The following is an 18790-nucleotide window of genomic DNA, read 5'->3' on the forward strand; positions in this document are numbered from 1 at the left end:
GACAGGTAAATGAAGGAAAGTTTTAAGATGATGCTACTGATTTGCTGTTATGTGAATGAGAATTCGGAAGAGTTCGGAGGCATTAAAAAGGTACCTTCAGAAGTAGGAAGTAATGGTGTTCCTGGTTATTCTCTGGTCACCTGGGTGGATAATAGAAACCACAACAAAATCATGACCAACATCCCAATGTTTTAAATGCTTTTTATTTTGAAACAATGATTTTGTTTTTACAAGGTTTACTGCACAAAACTTGGAAAATAGCATAACCTCACAGCCACATACACCATTTATACAATATGAAATGTTGCTAAGGCAGAAATTGCAGGCTTTCTAAATATTTACATATGTACAATTTACATTAAATTGCCAAAATAATGATAAAATAAACAGCCAATTTTTTTTTTCATATTAAAGAAAACTGAAGTTTAGCATTTAGGCAAACATCTCTCCCTGAATAATTTGATTCTTCAGTTTACACATATAAATGGTCCTGAGTTCAAAATATATATAATTTGGCAAAAGCAATGTCCCAGGAACATGAAGTCGTTATTTTTGTGGAATTTTGAGCAAATCTGCATTTTCAACATTTAAACTATCAAAATACAACTAAACTGACTTACATAATGCTCATGTTGAAGCCTGGAGCCTTTCATCTAAAGACACAGGTCTGATCCTTGAAGCAGACTGCGGTTGCTGCTGCTCTGTAATAGTGGAGAATGCTCCTGCAGAAGTGAGCATTGTAATGCAGTTAATCACCCTTCCTCCTCTCCCATGGTGGGAGAGTCCAAGATAAGAGGGCACAACTTCAGGATTGAAGGGTGTCCACTTAGAACAGAGATGCAGAGGAATATCTTTAGGCAGAGGTTGGCAAATCTGTTCAGTTTGTTGCCACAGGCAATTGTGGCGGCCAAATGATTGGGTGTATTTAAGCCAGTGATCAATAGTTTATTGATTAGCCAGGGCCTCAAAGGTTATGGGGAGGCCAAGGCAGAGAGGCTGAATGGGAAAATGGATCAGTTCATGATTAAATAGCAGGACCCAAATTCTGCTCCTATGTCATGGTCTTGTAGTCTCTCCCTCCCCTCCAAAATCTTATATTCCATCTGGAAGTTTGGCCAATAATTTATGCACTTGTCTATGCAGATGCAAGGATTAAAAATTGAACCAGGCACTACAGCATTCTGCTTGAGATGATGGAAGTTTTGTTCTCTCCAAATAAGACATTAAATATTATAACCACATCCTCTGGGAAATTGCACTTCACGATCACCAATACCAGCAAGACCATGCAAACATTATCCACTACATTGCAAAGTAAAGATAGTAAATAGTGGGTAATTTGTAAAAAAAAAAACTTTAGTTAATTGCCGATATTAAATCAAAACCAATTCATTATAACTTATTATTTAATATTTTAAACAGACAAAATTCTTAACCGCTTCCTTTTTTTCATACAGGACTCCTAACTGAAAAATCCAATGCATAGTCAATTATCATAATTTCTATTTTTAAAAAAACTTAGTTCCTCATTGAACTAACATCTGAATTGTTCACCATGTTAACAGAGAAAAAAGTTAATTCAATGTAAAGAATTCCAAGCTTGATGAAAGTTTCTCCTCAGTCAGATGTTAGCCTTGCAAGAAAACTAATTAAATTGTTAAGCTTGATCATAAATTTATCTAGCTTTATAATTTTTGCAGACAATTCTTTGAAATATAAAGAATGTTCTGAAAATATGCTGCATGCCTGAAGAATAAAGGAAGTTTTTTTTGGTGGGGGGTAGTCTTTTGCAAGACCATATGCTCTGGATAATAAGCCTCTTTCTTTATAAAAGAAGCAAAATATCCCAATCAGCTGCAAATGTTATACAAAGTCAAGTAGAATCATTGTTCTTGGGTCATTTTTTTCTTTAATGCATCGTGCTTAATTAAGGTCAAAATGTCAAACAGATCCAGAAAATTCATTCACAAAAATTATTTCATCATCATCTGACAAGTTGGGCAATTTCAAATGACACGTTCTGGGCAAATCCATTGTGCATTTGATTTTGCTCATGGAAAGAATGTCTGAAAAACTGTTTACAATTCATCATCAAGTGGGGGCACTAATCTTGCAATATGCATTTCAATGAGGAGACAAATAAGACAGGTGGGATCAAAGCAGCTTATGCCCATGTGCACAGCAATTCAAACAGAAATTGACAAATTCAGCTGTGCAACCCAATTGTGCCAATGCTTTCATTACAAATCACAATTTCAACCACAGTTCCAGACTGTAGGAGGTCTACATCATAATTTACTTTAGCACCTCTCAAGATAGATGGTGGAGGGGCAAAGGGAAGGGAAATAGAGGGAAGAGACTTCCTATTTCAGGCACCCCTTTCCAATGTCATCTCCATACAACCAGTCTTTTGGCATAAACTTCAAAACATTTTATAGCAGCTCAGTGAAGCTTCCTATTGGGTGAGAGCATTCAGAATCACATGATTGTATTCAACTTGCTTACATTAAGGCTATAAAATTAATGGTAGATGCCAAATCCTTTCTAGTTCTTCCATAGAAACTTCATACCCATTTTTTATTTATTTTGCTGAAGATATTAACTTGCCTTTTTAAAAACTAAAATATATTAATGTGTCTTGAGAGATGTAAAAGTGTTTTCTGGTTAACTTGAATTGTTTTGGCACAGACTGGACGAATAGGATAACATAGTATTGCCTTCAGTTACGAAGCTTTCATAAGTGAACACTGGTGACGGCGCCACTTCTGCTTATAAAATAAACCCATTTGTTTATATGGCCAGTTTTTCCACCAATATAACTTTTAAAAAGTTAGGCAGAGTCACCTCACATCGGTTAGGTTATGGGAATCATGGGATGCAAGTGAGGATGCAATGAAGTGTTGGGAAACAAATCCAAACCCTGTGGCAAGGTTAGCTTTAACCAGATGCTGAGCAATTTCTGCTTGAAAGTTGGTCAGCGGATATAGGCTAACGTTCATTTTGTGGAGCCTCTAAATATTAGTCTACTGCAAATTTTTTTCACAAGGGGAAACAGAATTTCACTGAGGGTTTGTGATGGGAGATGGATGTGTGGTGGTGGAAGAAATAGTACACAATAAAGCAAAATTATTTCTTAAGTTGGAATGCATATTTTGAAGCAGTTAGTACCATGAACCCATTCCGTAAATTTACAACCATTTATTTGTATTTTGTTCCTCAACAACCTATTCGAATGGGCATGAGAAAAACATCTTTCAGTAGAAGGCAAATTACCGTATCGATCTTCACGATACAATCAATTGGTGATTATTTCAATTCAAGGATTGTGAGATAAATGAAGCCGGCCAAAACTAATTCAACTTTATCATTTTTACATCTGTTTACTTTCATTAAAATATAGTTGGGATAAGAAGTTTTAATTCCACTGATGATTTATCGTTCCATTATAAATATGAACTGTTCAGCTAGTTAACAATTACTAGTGAAATGTTAGTATCTGTGCAAATGAACAGTTCCTCTACAACCAGGCATAATTTTCCAATTGCACCAACTGACACAGAATTTTCATCAATTTTCCTGAAATCAAAATATTATCGAGGAATGTTTAACACAAAATTCTGTAGGACATAACAATTCATGCTTTCATTTTTGAGTTCATGCAAACAAATAATAGTAAATTTGATAAACTACTTGGGGGTAATTTTAACCTAACATTGACAAAGCTTTCAGAATCTATTGCCAGTAATTATTTTGTTCTTGTCAATTTTATTCACTATTAAAAGGCAATGGAATGATATTGAACCCAGAGTAAACCAGCATTCCACCTGATTCTATGGGTTTCTTCCCCTACAAATTAGGTTAAAATTACCTGCTACATTTTACGTACAATTATAACCACTTCAAACCTTTCTCACCATTTTGAAATTATATTAAAATCTGATAGTGGTTAAAAAAAATTCTGTAACATCGTGTTAAGTATGGAATGGTGTGGTTTGCAGAGGCAAACATAGTTTAACGTGTTCCTGAGGACAAATAACAAAGATTATGAATATCATCAAATGTCATTGCAGGCACAGACAAAATTGAAGGCACCAAATCTCTGTTCATAAGCACAACTCCACACCAGTACATTGTGGATGAGCTAAAAAGGTCACTTGCTGTTTCAGGCTGTTGTACAGATTTTTTTTTCTAAACTCTAATGGAGCAAAACTGGCTGCCACCATAATTCATTCTAAATCTCAGAAATCGCATTCCTTCAGAGTTTAACTGCCTCCTCTTTTTCAGACATGATCATCTGGCAGTCAAACTTTTATGAGAACTGCAAAACTGGTGCATTTTATAAAAGGTTTATTTTTTTAATAATTGAGGAGTATAGAAAAAGTTTTTAAATTAACCTTGCTTTCCCTCCGCTCTTCGCCCCAGACAAATTATACATAGGGTAACTGAGAATTGACGTAGCCTTGTACTGCAAAAAAAAAAGTAAAATTGCAAATTCAGGAATTTAAATCCTTTGTGTGCTCTTTGAGAAGTGACTTTGCAAACTTAACTGCTACCTTAGCTTTTTGCAAAGGCTCAATGTGAAGACCTATAAATGAAAGGAATCTCTAATCTAGAAAAGTTAACCTGATCAATTCCTGATTCAAGAACAACTTAAACATTTCCTTAAATAAATGGCTCATCGTAAACTGAAGTAAAAGGTACACAATTTGTAAAAATGCTACAATACAGCAGTTATGCATTGATCAAATTGATAAATTATATATCAGAATATAAATAGCAGTGGGTCAACATCTTCAGAAACCGTCATTCTTGTATCATGCATAGCACCTTGTAGATTTGAATAAATCTTATAAATAGGTAGACAATTTAGTATTAAATTAGTAATTTGGAAAAATTATTTTGATGCATTGCATTCTTACATCACAAAATAATGGAATCAGTTTTCTTGTGGAATTCCTATGAGGTTTGTGGTCTGTAATATATACATAACCAAGTTGGAGACATTTTCGAAGGAGGTTCCCTGTGGGCATCACTGATTTGCTATCTATACGGTCAAAATGTGTATGCTGAAGAAATGAGCATGGAACTAGGAATTTAAAGATACATTTGTGCCAATTAACGTACAAGCAAACCTACGGTATTTGGTTTTTTTTGCTCTTTGATGCTAGCTAATTTCAGTCTGAGCAGTGGTAAGGGCTTAGCAGTTAAGCTGACTGACATTAAAAAACCCTGCTGATTCCATTATCTTTCAAAACTAGGTATGTCAACCAAGTTTCCTGATGAAGTCTAAATAATGTTTGGGTTAAAAACATCCACATTTCTTCAACCCTGTACTTGGATGAATAAGTAAGTTTATCAGTTAGATGCACATGGACATTCAGCTAAGGCTCCAGAATAGCATCTCAGTGTAAATCACTGCCTCTAAACTACGAGACCAAGAAAGATGAGCTAATCTACAAAAAAAATCAAAAAAGTGGATTGAGCATCAATTGAAAGCACTGATTCAAGGTATTGATAGTGTACTGTACATTTTAGAAAATAGTGTCATTTTGGAATAACCACACAATTAATTACACCAAGAGTGTATCATATTCACTCCAGAGTTGATGCATGTCTGGAGTTCACTCAGATTACTATTTTTTAATATTTTGAAATTGCCCCTAAAAGAATGACTTCTTAAGACCACCTATGGCTGGCATTAAACATTTGCATAGAGGTTGAGACATTAACCAGTTTAATTAATGAAACCAGACTAGATTTTTTTTAAAGTTATGAGGGGGAAAAAAAAGGCAAAACTGATTTTAAATCCAAGAACATATTTTCCTACATTTTCTGATTTATCCTGCTTCGAACAATTTTTTTTCTCCCCCAATTCAATTCCAAGCCATCACACATTTTTGCTCAGAAACTGCATCACCTGCATAAGATTGGTACGGTGTAAATGTTTATATCTTCTTTTCTTTCAACCTTGCAATAAATGGGAAAAGATGTTAAATACTCTGAACATCAAGGTCAGCAGCAAACATTTGCTTTATTCTGTCCTTTAACCAAACAGGAATCAGAAAATGAATCAGGCAGTTGCTCTGGCTGACCAACAGACATTTTAAAGGATTAAAAAGCACCAACAGATTAAACTCTTGTTCATTCAAACAAGGTACAGTAAATTAGGGTTAGGAGCAAAGTTATAGACTTTTGTTCGGTTTTTCATTCCTACTTTATCTTAGAGTTTTATCTTCTCACCCTTTGCATATCAAGTTCCTGTCCTTGAACTCATCCCCTTCAAAATCAGTAATAAAGTACACATTTTAGAAAAAAATTGATGAACATAAATTCAATTTGTGGAGTTATTATCATAAATCTTGAGATGGATTCCTTCCTGATTCATAATCCAAGACCGAAATGAGAAAAATAACTGCTTTGACTACTGAAGAAACAGACATGCTTTTATAGTTTGCTTAAAATACTGTACATGCAAGGCAGAAAAAAATAAATAAATTTTGTTGTAGTGCTTAATAGGAGACAAATCTAAGTTGCACTCTTTTCCTGCATGGTCCACAGACATTACCAGAGCTGCCTTGTGTCTTGTTGCACAATCTTGGTACATTAAATGTCGCTCAATGTTTGCAGTGCCAACCATGATTTTGTGTCTGTGAACAGCCAGCTTTCCCCCTTTCCCAGAAAATAAATCCAGAAAAATATAAATATAATCCCTGAAATTCTAGACAAAAAAAAATTCACAGTGGTGCAATGCCAATAAATGGCTGCCTCTCAGTCTCTCACTCTCATGGGAATCCGACGTACCCGTCCAGACCTGGATATTCCATGGTTCGCCACCTCGTTATGCAAGACTCCATCTGTATCTGAATCATAATCATCATATCTTACAGTCCTTCTGCCTTGATTTCTGGTCCTTATTGCAGATGGTCTGCAAACACAATCTCTCTTGATGTAATCAGAGTCGTCGTCATCATCTCCCTCTTCACTGTCCAAGGTATTTTGCTGTTTCTTGTATTCTAATCTGCTGGTGCCTTTTTTAATAATAGCTTTGTTTTTTCCTCTCCTTTTAACTCTCCTAGGTCTACCTTTCTTTAACTTGATCTTCACTTTTACTTTTGACTTGGCTTTCAAATTGTAATCACTATCTAAGTCAGAAAGAGATCGAGATTCAGAGTCTGTCTGTGATTTTGATTCAGAACTAGAACTTGAGCTGCCTTCAGATCCAGAACCAGTTCTGCTACTACAACTACTTTTGGCATGAACAGTTTCCTGCTGCTGTTGTTGGCTCTCAGACACAGAGTCTTCATCTTCCAAAAGATTAACATTTTTTCTTCTCTTAACACTACCAAATATCTCCTGATCGGTCTCTGGCTTAGAGTCTTCTTCCTCAGAATCACTCAAGATCTTGCGTTTCTTAGCCGCAATAGTCTGACGGACCAATTTTCTGTTGTGTCCATTTATTACAGTACCACTAGCAGCCATTTCTGTAACAGAATAGAAATGTCTATTTAGAAGAGCGTCAGAGATTTGTGTTAATATTAATCTTTCTTTGGCTTGGCTTCGCGGACGAAGATTTATGGAGGGGGTATTAATATTAATCTTTAAAGTTAAGTTAAAATCTTATCTTTTCGTCAAGGCTTTTGGGTGGACAGGGAGAAATTTAAACATCACAGACCTTTACACAAGAAACCATTTTTAAAGTCAAAATGTCTGTTAGGCTAATATTGTTCTGCTGGAAGCTTGTTTGCTTAAAAAGACTATTAATTCAAAACTGCAAACAATCATGACTGCTCTCCATTGAGAACTCAAAAGCAATAGGTGTTTGCTGGAGAAACAGCTGTGTATGCAAGAAGAACTGCTGATTGCTCAAGGAGGCCACTTGTTTAAATACAAGACTGCTTATTTACTTATGTAGTTAGAATGGAAATTCAGAGTTAGCTATTCAAACAAGCAGGACTTTTTAATTCAACGGTCAGTGGACAGATCAGAGTCTTTCAATTTCGATTCATACTTTTGAAGTGGGTCTAAGTGGATATAGATGCTTTTAGCATATAAATGTGAAGAAGGCATTATGAACTTCAAAGACAGTAATGATGTGACATGTCATGTGATGAAAGATTTCAGAAACATTTTTCTGGAACAAGGGACATTTAAAACAGAAGACACCTGGCCATCCTGTAGCTAACACAGGACTGAAGAGGCTTGACCATCCTGTAAGTAACACAGGATTGAAATGCAGTAACAGAAGGCTGCTTATGTTCTCATTATGAAAAAGAGGAACACTGGAAAGGCAGTTTTGAAGAATTTAGCCACTTCACTGTCTTCTTGAAGAGGACAGATTCATCGTGTGGAACACAAATTCCAAAATCTCCATGCAAAAGAGAAAAATCATTTGTATGAAGAAACATTATTCTGAAAACAACACTACAAAAGAAATTTGAGTTTTAAAGTGGTCTGATGACTTGATGTTTCATTATTGCTTTAAAGCATCAATTTAAAGAAATTTGATGCCTCACACTTACTCCATAATTGCTTTTTAACAGCAGTAAAGACCGAGTTTCAACACAAAAGCTTTGAGACTGAACTTTAAAATAATCTCCAGAATCAAGCTTAAACTGTAATGGCTTGAGTTTTAACACACACACACACATTTTCCAAATAGGATAGAGCCCAGAACTAAGCAATACCCCACTACACAAGGTAGAATTTGTGCCAATAGTCTGTACCAATTTAGATCATGATTTTAAGTGAGCAATTGAAACTGATTACTTTGATGGAAAGGTTTTTTTTAATTATATTTGTTGACAAATAAGCCAGACACCCAACTAACTTTTTTTGTTGTTTTGCAATACACAAAAGTCTTGGAGAAATTCTTGTTCTGGACACCATGGGGATCCCATGGTAGGCTCTGAGAGCATAAAATTCCTCACAATGAATGTGCCCAGCTCATGGAAAATTGGACTCAGGTTCCTTAGTGATTTGTGCATTACTGCAAATATTACATCAAAATTGAACAAAAAAACAATGACAATTTGAGGAAACTGATATTTCAAACAAAAATATGATAGAAGTTTTTCACTTGCAAATATTTTTCATGTTGAGGGAATGACCAGAATACAAGATCAATTTGTAGATTTAAATCAATGCGATTGTGAGAGATATTGCAACATTCAGCTGAAAGTTGAAAACAAAATTCTGCCAAGTTTGTAGATCTAATCCAAAAATAAAAATAGAACTACCAACATGCAGTTGTGTATCAAAATGTCAACTTAAGTCATTTGTGGAAATAATTAGCATGGGTACTGAAAGTTACCATCTTCTCATGGACTAATGCTAACTCAAACATTATAGGGCAACCAAGTTTTCTAGTAGCAAAAATAAACAGACAAATTAGGATGTCCATTCAACTTTCCTAATTAAATATGTAAATAATGCAATAACAAATGGTGCACACCAAATACCATGACTCAGTGCACAGTAAAAGATTGTTGATTGGATTCAAAAAATTGCAAATAGCAAGTGTCAACCGAATAACATTCATAGCTAAAAAGGAAGCAAATGTTTACATTTACATCCTGAACTTATTTACTGTATATTTCTGCATACATGTCGACACCCTCCCCACCCCCACCCCCCTTTACAGCCTCATTTTAAGGGTTTTATGGTATATATATGCTTTGGGCATTGAATTGTATACCTTTATATATATATATATATATATAATGTTGGTCTGAAAACCAATAACATCGTGCACATTGATCTGCTGGGCATTGGCTAGAGATTGCTATCATGGAGGATCCATAGACACAAGACAGCATGTGACAAAAATATGAAACAAGCTTCAAGTTGAAAGTGATAGAATTGGCCAAGAAAGTCAACAACTGTGGTGATGCTAGAAAATTTGATGTACATGAGAAGTTGGTAAGAGATTAGAGCAGAGGTGGCCAAACTTGCTCAATTCAAGAGCCACAAACGATAAAGCTCAGATGCTTGAGAGCCGCAGGACATGAAAAAAATTCACACATACGTTTTTATTGTTACATACACATTTTGTTACAAAAATTTTATATAAATTTTAAGAAATGCATATTAAATACAATAATACTTATTCATGAATGTAGTTTTTAAACTGTTAATTTGTATTAATTTCAGTAATCACTGAGGCAAAAATGTAAACGAAAAAATTGAGATATTTTAATCAAATTTCCACCTTAGAAAATGAGTCAGGTGGGCGGGCGGGCGACCGGCAGCGCGAGTCGGGCGGGCGGGCGACCGGCAGCGCGAGTCGGGCGGGCGGGCGACCGGCAGCGCGAGTCGGGCGGGCGGGCGACCGGCAGCGCGAGTCGGGCGGGCGGGCGACCGGCAGCGCGAGTCGGGCGGGCGGGCGACCGGCAGCGCGAGTCGGGCGGGCGGGCGACCGGCAGCGCGAGTCGGGCGGGCGGGAGACCGGCAGCGCGAGTCGGGCGGGCGGGAGACCGGCAGCGCGAGTCGGGCGGGCGGGAGACCGGCAGCGCGAGTCGGGCGGGCGGGAGACCGGCAGCGCGAGTCGGGCGGGCGGGAGACCGGCAGCGCGAGTCGGGCGGGCGGGAGACCGGCAGCGCGAGTCGGGCGGGCGGGAGACCGGCAGCGCGAGTCGGGCGGGCGGGAGACCGGCAGCGCGAGTCGGGCGGGCGGGAGACCGGCAGCGCGAGTCGGGCGGGCGGGAGACCGGCGGGCGGGAGACCGGCAGCGCGAGTCGGGCGGGCGGGAGACCGGCAGCGCAAGCCGAAATTTCTAGAATATTCAAAGTTTCCACGAGCCACATATTAAAGGTCAAAGAGCCGCATGTGGCTTGCGAGCCACTGTTTGGCCACCCCTGGATTAGAGGAAGAAAGAAGAGACTAAGAGAAATACCAAAAAGGCAATGTTCTTTAAGAAAAGGAATCACTCGTTGGCCAGAGTTGGAAAATCACATTGTAGAATAGGGACATGAACAGAGGCAAGAATGCTACATTCATGAAAATCAATTTTAAACTATTGTTCCCAAAGATCATTAAGTTTCACAACTGAAATTCTGTTGACATTCATGTTCAATGTCTCCTAATCATTATTCATTTTTCCTCCTAATGGTCCGTTGATCGTTCTCACAGCATAAGGTTGATCATTTTGATTCATTATTTCTCGATGTTAGAGAGCTTTTGGTACATCTAATCCAATTAACATCTTGATCTTGGCATCAATCTTAGATAAGCAAACATCTTTTAAATGAGTCCACTGTTTGATATCATCTTAATATGGAATATTCTCCTTATTCACAGTCATAGTCTTTTGAGTATATACACTTGGAAGATAGCAAAATACATTACTATTCAATCCGACAATCTCTAAACCTGAAACTGTTATTAGTTTCAATGTTCTTTTCATCATTCATTGTCTTTAATAAGATCTGCGATCTTTTTCTATGGTGCAATCATTTCATAAACAGGAAAAAAATCTTGTATTACGCCAAAAAACAAAAATTACACAGAAACTACCAAAAGACTTTGATCATAAGTTTTCACCAGTTTATTATACAGAACTGGCAGAAACACCAGTTTGCATTGGAAAATATCAGAAACATGGACAAAACCCCCATGAATTTTGACATGATAGGCAATAGAATAATGGAAAGGTGTTAAAACAATGCAAACCGGAAGTATAACCCACAAAAGGATCAGGTTTACCGTGGTATTATCGTGCATGGCTGACGGGACAAAGTTAAGACCCACTGTAATCTTCAAATGTAAAATTAAACCAAAAATGAAATTCCCTGCAGGTATTTTTGTACATTTTCATGAAAAAGTATAGATGAATGAAAATGGTGTAAAACTATAGCTAGACAACGTGTGGAACAGGTGGCCAGGTGGTTTACGCAAAAAACAGTTCGTTGGTCTGGGATATGTTTCTCAGCCACTTAACTGAGAATACCAAAATTAGATTAACACTACATAATACTTACAAGGCAGTTATCCCGAGTGGTTTGATGTCTATATGGCAACCTCACCTTGTGTGCTTGAACAAGTCATTCAAAGACCATGTGCGTGAGGAATGGAATACATGGATGTTGAGTGCAAAAAAGTCTTTTACAAAAGGCAGGGCAATGCAAGCTGCATCACTTGATATGAGGTAACTTCATGCTCAAGGCAAGTGACAAAGTTAAAGTAGAAACTGATTCTTCTTTGGCTTGGCTTCGCGGACGAAGATTTATGGAGGGGGTAAAAAGTCCACGTCAGCTGCAGGCTCGTTTGTGGCTGACCAGTCCGATGCGGGACAGGCAGACACGATTGCAGCGGTTGCAAGGGAAAATTGGTTGGTTGGGGTTGGGTGTTGGGTTTTTCCTCCTTTGCCTTTTGTCAGTGAGGTGGGCTCTGCGGTCTTCTTCAAAGGAGGCTGCTGCCCGCCAAACTGTGAGGCGCCAAGATGCACGGTTTGAGGCGTTATCAGCCCACTGGCGGTGGTCAATGTGGCAGGCACCAAGAGATTTCTTTAGGCAGTCCTTGTACCTTTTCTTTGGTGCACCTCTGTCACGGTGGCCAGTGGAGAGCTCGCCATATAATACGATCTTGGGAAGGCGATGGTCCTCCATTCTGGAGACGTGACCCATCCAGCGCAGCTGGATCTTCAGCAGCGTGGACTCGATGCTGTCGACCTCTGCCATCTCGAGTACCTCGACGTTAGGGGTGTGAGCGCACGGATGGCAGTCTCTTCAATCTGAGGCGCCTGCAAGCTCACACCAAGACACAAGAGAAACTTGTCCGTGAACTACTCTTTGCAGATGATGCCGCTTTAGTTGCCCATTCAGAGCCAGCTCTTCAGCGCTTGACGTCCTGCTTTGCGGAAACTGCCAAAATGTTTGGCCTGGAAGTCAGCCTGAAGAAAACTGAGGTCCTCCATCAGCCAGCTCCCCACCATGACTACCAGCCCCCCCACATCTCCATCGGGCACACAAAACTCAAAACGGTCAACCAGTTTACCTATCTCGGCTGCACCATTTCATCAGATGCAAGGATCGACAATGAGATAGACAACAGACTCGCCAAGGCAAATAGCGCCTTTGGAAGACTACACAAAAGAGTCTGGAAAAACAACCAACTGAAAAACCTCACAAAGATAAGCGTATACAGAGCCGTTGTCATACCCACACTCCTGTTCGGCTCCGAATCATGGGTCCTCTACCGGCACCACCTACGGCTCCTAGAACGCTTCCACCAGCGTTGTCTCCGCTCCATCCTCAACATCCATTGGAGCGCTCACACCCCAGAAACTGATAAAATCATTTAAAAAGTGCGGCATCTCTGGTGCAATTGAGGACACAGAAGGTGATTTATTGTGGGACACTGACGATGGGACTGGGACCCATGTGATGACTATTTAAACAGTGAGTGCGGATGCGCTTGCTGGTATCTTTGCTTCAGACGACGATAGCATGAGTGATTTTCAAGGCTTCTAAATGTGTTGTAGTTTTCAGACAATGATAGTTATTTTGAAGGGTACTAATTGTGTTGCTTTCAATAAAAATCTCAATGAAAATCTGTCGCAGTTGGGGTTTTTATGTTTTTCAAGGGTCGACTTGTATGCCAAATCTGTTTTTCAAGGGTTAACTTATATGGCAAGTTGGTTTTTCAAGGTTCGACATATGCCGGATCAGATTTTGAGCTGAATTTAAAATCTCAAAAATATATCCCGTGTACAAGTCGACCCCCATCCTTTGAGGGTTTTACAACTTGCCATACGCAAAAATATACAGTAAATAAAATGCTCCATACCATTTATAATGAATATAAAAATGAATGGTTCATTCACACTCACCAATTTTGTGTTTTGGTAAGATGCGCTTTCTTCCAGTCCTACTGCTGCTTGCCACACATTCCGTCCAAGGAACATTTGGAGAACACGGTGAAGATTTTAGAGTATAATTATTAGCTTCACCAGAGCTTTCACAGGAGTCTCCACTTCCTGATACTGTGAAATAAACATCAGTATCTCTGATCTTTGGTTAGTTTACTCAGATACATAAATCTTTTCTGATTCATTGTTTTAGACATTTACAATAATTGACAGCTCAGAGAGAAGTGGATATGCCCCATCACACCCATCCTGTCCAACAAAAAGTCTAATTCCCAAGTCCATTTTTCTATATCCACTTTGTTCAAGTGCACATCTAAACTTTTTCTTTTAGAAATGCACCAAGTATTTCTGGCCTGAGGCCATTTCAGGAAAACAAACTGGATGTTCAATTCCAGCTGAACACAGACTGCTGGAGGAATTCAGTGGCTCAAGTGGAATCAGTGAGAAAAAAACTTCTGTACCAAATACAGCTTTCTGAGGCAATGACTTCTAAAGATTCAAACCTTGAATGAATTCTTCATCTCTTGCTTAAATGTGCACCTCTTCACTGAGGTTATCCTTTCTGGTCCTTGACTCTTCAACAAGGTACAAAGTATTCCTTCCAGCATTTTATTAATGAGCTCATCATTTGTTATTGCAAACTCCAATAAAAAAAATTAATCAGGGGAACACCATCATCTTTGTTTCACAACCTTCTGCATTCTTTCTCAATTTAAATAACTTTATCATTCTTCCTTCCAAAATGAAAAGCTTCACATTTTACCACCTTGTATTCCATTTGCTAACATTTTTGATTCCATAATTTATCATATTTCAGTCAGCTATTTTGATCCTCTGCATTTTGCCTTGCTCCATTCATTTGTGTTATCTGCCAATTTGGCTACAGTATATTCACTTTCTTCCTCCAAATCATTAATATATATTGTGAATAGCTGTGGTCTCAGCATCTCACTGGTTACAAGTTGGCCGATCTTCTATCCACGATTTGTGCTTGATCATTCATCATCCCCTCATGAATGAAGCTCACTGCCCTAACACTGATTTAGGTTCAGTTTTGTAAAATTTGCACATCAGGTTCATAATCTTGACCCTTCCCTAACTGAGACAATTTACTTGTAATCGTTTCTGTTCTCTTTTTGATTATTATGCCAAACCTGATTGCAACATGATCACTGAATAACCTGCTCTCTCATTGACAGCCTTCCAGGTTCTCAGTTTCACTGCCTAAAAGTTGTCCAGAACTTCTCAGACTTATTCTGTTTACATGAGCCTTTCTTCTGGGCCCTAACAAAGTGGCACAAACCACTAAAAGAATTAGTTACAGTGGGTTATCTCTCAAAGATACACTGATCTTTAAAAGCAATCCACTAATTTTTATGTTCACTTCTACTGATTTGAAAAAAAAACAATTTGGCACCCATTTTTAAATGAGCAACAAATCATTATATTACATATTATCTGCTAAATTCTGGAGCTTAGTTTGGAACAGCATCAACCTTTCACAATCTTAGTCTTATGCCATGCAGTACAATAAACTCAAGGAGCAGAAGTAATCGGGATAGTTTAATCAAGATCTCAATCGCCAAGATAATAAAATACATTATGGGTGGCATGGTCAACATAGCAGTCAGTGACCAGGGTTTGAATCCAGCACTGTTTGTAAGGAGTTTGCACATTCACCTCATGTCTCCATGGGTTTCCTCCCATCCTTCAAAAACTAACTGGGCTTGTAGGTCAATTGAGAAAAATGGACAGCACAGGCTCATGGGGCAAAAGGGCCTGTTACCATGTTGCAAGTCTAAATTGAAAAAATTAAATTAGGATATCAATTACCACAGTATCACTATCCAAAATTTACTACTGTAATAAATGGCAGTTCCATACCACCTTTATTGTAGATATTCAGTTTTTTTGCTCACCTGTTGTTGATCCAACTGACCCATTGAGTAAATCCTTTCTCCCTTCCTTCTTTACAGTTAGGACAGGTGCCTTGGTCTTTGTGTTCCTTGCTTTGGATGACATAGAAGAATGCTCAGAAGAATCACTAGAGACACCTTCATCAGTGCTACTTGTGCTATTCTGAGATGAACTTAATGAGGTAGGTCTTTTGCAAAGATGTTCGACTTTTGCTTGAGGCTTCCGTTTCCGTTCTGGACTAAAGATTGGGGGGAAAAAAAAAATACTTGAAGTGATTGTTGGATACTTTCTTGGCTTTAAAAATGCCAATTAAATGAACCATTCACTTCCATGATGGCAGATTTTGAGCAAGTTAGATTCAATTCCCTTTGGAGCAAGTTAGAATGCAAATATGTCCCTATACATTTCAGATTTATTGTCAAGAGTACATACATGACATCACATACAACCCTGAGAAACCTTTTTCTGCGGGTGAGAAAGAATTATCACTTATTGGTGGTGCAAAAAACACTGCACAGCATATACAACAAACTGTAAAAAGATAATGAATGTAAACCAACTGTAATACAGAGAATTTTTTTAAAAATCAATAAAGTGCACAAAAATCCTCAAGTCCCTGAGTTTGTTGTTGAGGAGTCCGATGGTGGAAGGGTAGCAGCTGTTTCTGAACCCGGTGGCATGAGTCTTGTGGTACCTGTACCACAGAACAGACCGTGTGCTGGATGGTGTGAATTCTTGATGATTGCTGTTCTCTGATGGCAGCGTACCCTGTAGATGTTCTCGATAGTGAGGAGGGTTTGCCTGCAATGTCCTGGGCTGTATCCACTACCCTTTGGAGGGCTTTATGTTCAGGGGTATTGTTGCCCCCATATCAGAATGTTTTTGCAGCCAGTAAACACACTTTCCACCACACATCTTTACAAATTTGCCAGGGTTTCTGGTGACATATCAAACCTTCACAAACTCCTGAGGAAGTAGAGGCTCTGACGTGCTTTCTTCACGATGCCATTAATGTGTTGGGTCCAGGAAAGATTCTCCGAGATAGTGACTCCCAAGAGCCTAAATGCATTCAACCTCTCCACCTCTGATCCCCCAATGATCACTGGATTGTAAACCCCTGGCCTTCCTTTCCTTAAGTCAGCAATCAGCTCCTTAGTTTTGGTTACAATGAGTGCACGGCTAACGTTGGTGCACCATTCAGCCAAGTTTTCAATCTCCCTCCTGTTTACCGACTCATCAGCTTTCTTTATACAACCCACTACAGTGATATCAGTAACAAATTTGTAAGTGGTCTTATTGTCACACCGACCCACACAGTCGAAGGTGTAAAATGAGTAGAGCAGGGGCTAAGATGGCAGCCCAGTACTGATGGAGATTGTGGAGATGTTCTTATCAATCCTCACAGACCGTGGTCTGTAGGTGAGGAAATCCAAGTTCCAATTACACAGTGGAGTGTTAAGTCCCAGGTCTTGGAGTTTGCTGATCAGTTTTGAGCGGATAATGGTATTAAATGATGAACTGGAGTTGATAAAGTGTATCTTGATGAATGCATCTTTACTGTCTGTGTTCCAGGGCTTTGTGTAGAGTCAGTGAAATGGCATCTGCCATAGATCTATTACTACGATAGGTGACATAGTATCCATGTCACCACTCAAAAGAGGAGCTGATCTGCTTCATCACCAGCCTTTCAAAACACTTCATGACTGTTGAGGCAAGTGCTTCTGGTCAATAATCATTAAGGCAGGTTACTACACCCTGCCGGAGTGCAATGTTGAAGATATCCCTGAATACATCAGTAAGTTAGTCAGCAAAGATTTTTAATACTTGGCCAGATAATCCATCCGGGCTAGATGCTTTTGTCGGATTCACTGTCCTGAAGGCAGTACGCACGTCATCCTCAGATAGACAGGATAGGACATAGGGGTGTGGAGAGGTGGCTCTTTGCTGTTACTTTGGTAAAATCAGGCATAGAAGGCATCGAGTTCTTCCAGGAGCAAAGCTTTGCTGTCTGCTACTGCATCGGATTTGGTTTTGTTGCAGGTGTTGGGTGTCCTTTGTTTCCATTTTCATACAAAATATCCAATTTGCCCGGGGAGATAGCTTTTCACAGTTCATACCTCAAACCCATTTTACATCACTTTTATTTTCTGAAAATCTGCATTCAAACCGCATTTGCCAAATAAGAAAGATTTTTTTTTCATAAAACTGGAGATGCACTAATGTTTCCTTTGTTTAAAAATTGAAATTGTTCTATTTTACAAAAATCCTCATTTGTCCTTTCTGCTTTGAACATCTGAAGCATCCCATTAAGACCCTTGATCAGATTTTTTTTTTCACGTTCTGTATAAAAAAAGTACTTCAGATATATCAGTTTTCTTTCAAGGCTATTAGAACTTGCTTTTTCCATCAATTGTAATGAGATCGCTAAATATGATAACAAATATTAAAGGTATTATTGACATCTACCTTACAACAAAACATTCCATACTTGTGTTAATGATTGAAATTAATTTTAGTATATACAGTGAAATTTTTGATAATCCAGCATCCTCAGTAATTTGGTGGTGTGGGCCATCAGACTTTCACACCATTGAATGTTATTTCAAATCAAAAATCAAATCAAATAGCTTTTTATTGTCATTGTACAAGTTATACAATGAGATTTATGACAGCAGTACAAGGTTACCAATGCAGCGACGCACACAGGCAGCACCACAGAAGTTAAATAAAAAATTTAATTTACAGTGCCGTATATGTCCTTTATGTGAATGGAGGGGGGATTAATATCCTGAAACATTTTAATTCACATTTTAAAAAGATGTTGCAGGATATTGTAATAAATATCCAATTAAAGGCAGTGAAGGAACCAGTATCTAAGTGACATGGAAAATAGCATGGAAATCATTATTAAAGGCAATTATGAACCAATCAGGATTTGTCATATGGCAGACCGAGTTTTATTGCAATCTGCACAGCCACTTGTTATGTTACATGGAATTAAAATGAAACA

The 18790-nt window shown here is 38.5% G+C and overlaps 1 protein-coding gene across 1 annotated transcript in view; it reads right to left on the reverse strand.

Moving 5' to 3' along the window:
* Positions 1–186: 186 nt before the first annotated feature.
* LOC138738529 (bromodomain and WD repeat-containing protein 1-like) overlaps positions 187–18790 on the reverse strand; it is a 104983-nt gene continuing 86379 nt past the window's right edge. The window contains 4 exon segments of the mRNA XM_069888924.1: positions 187–5967; positions 6802–7481; positions 13825–13977; positions 15783–16018. Of these exon segments, the coding sequence (XP_069745025.1) occupies positions 5914–5967; positions 6802–7481; positions 13825–13977; positions 15783–16018 (1123 nt within the window). The 3' untranslated portion in view covers positions 187–5913.

Source organism: Narcine bancroftii, chromosome 7 (genome assembly GCF_036971445.1).
Source record: "Narcine bancroftii isolate sNarBan1 chromosome 7, sNarBan1.hap1, whole genome shotgun sequence".
Lineage (NCBI taxonomy): Eukaryota > Metazoa > Chordata > Chondrichthyes > Torpediniformes > Narcinidae > Narcine > Narcine bancroftii.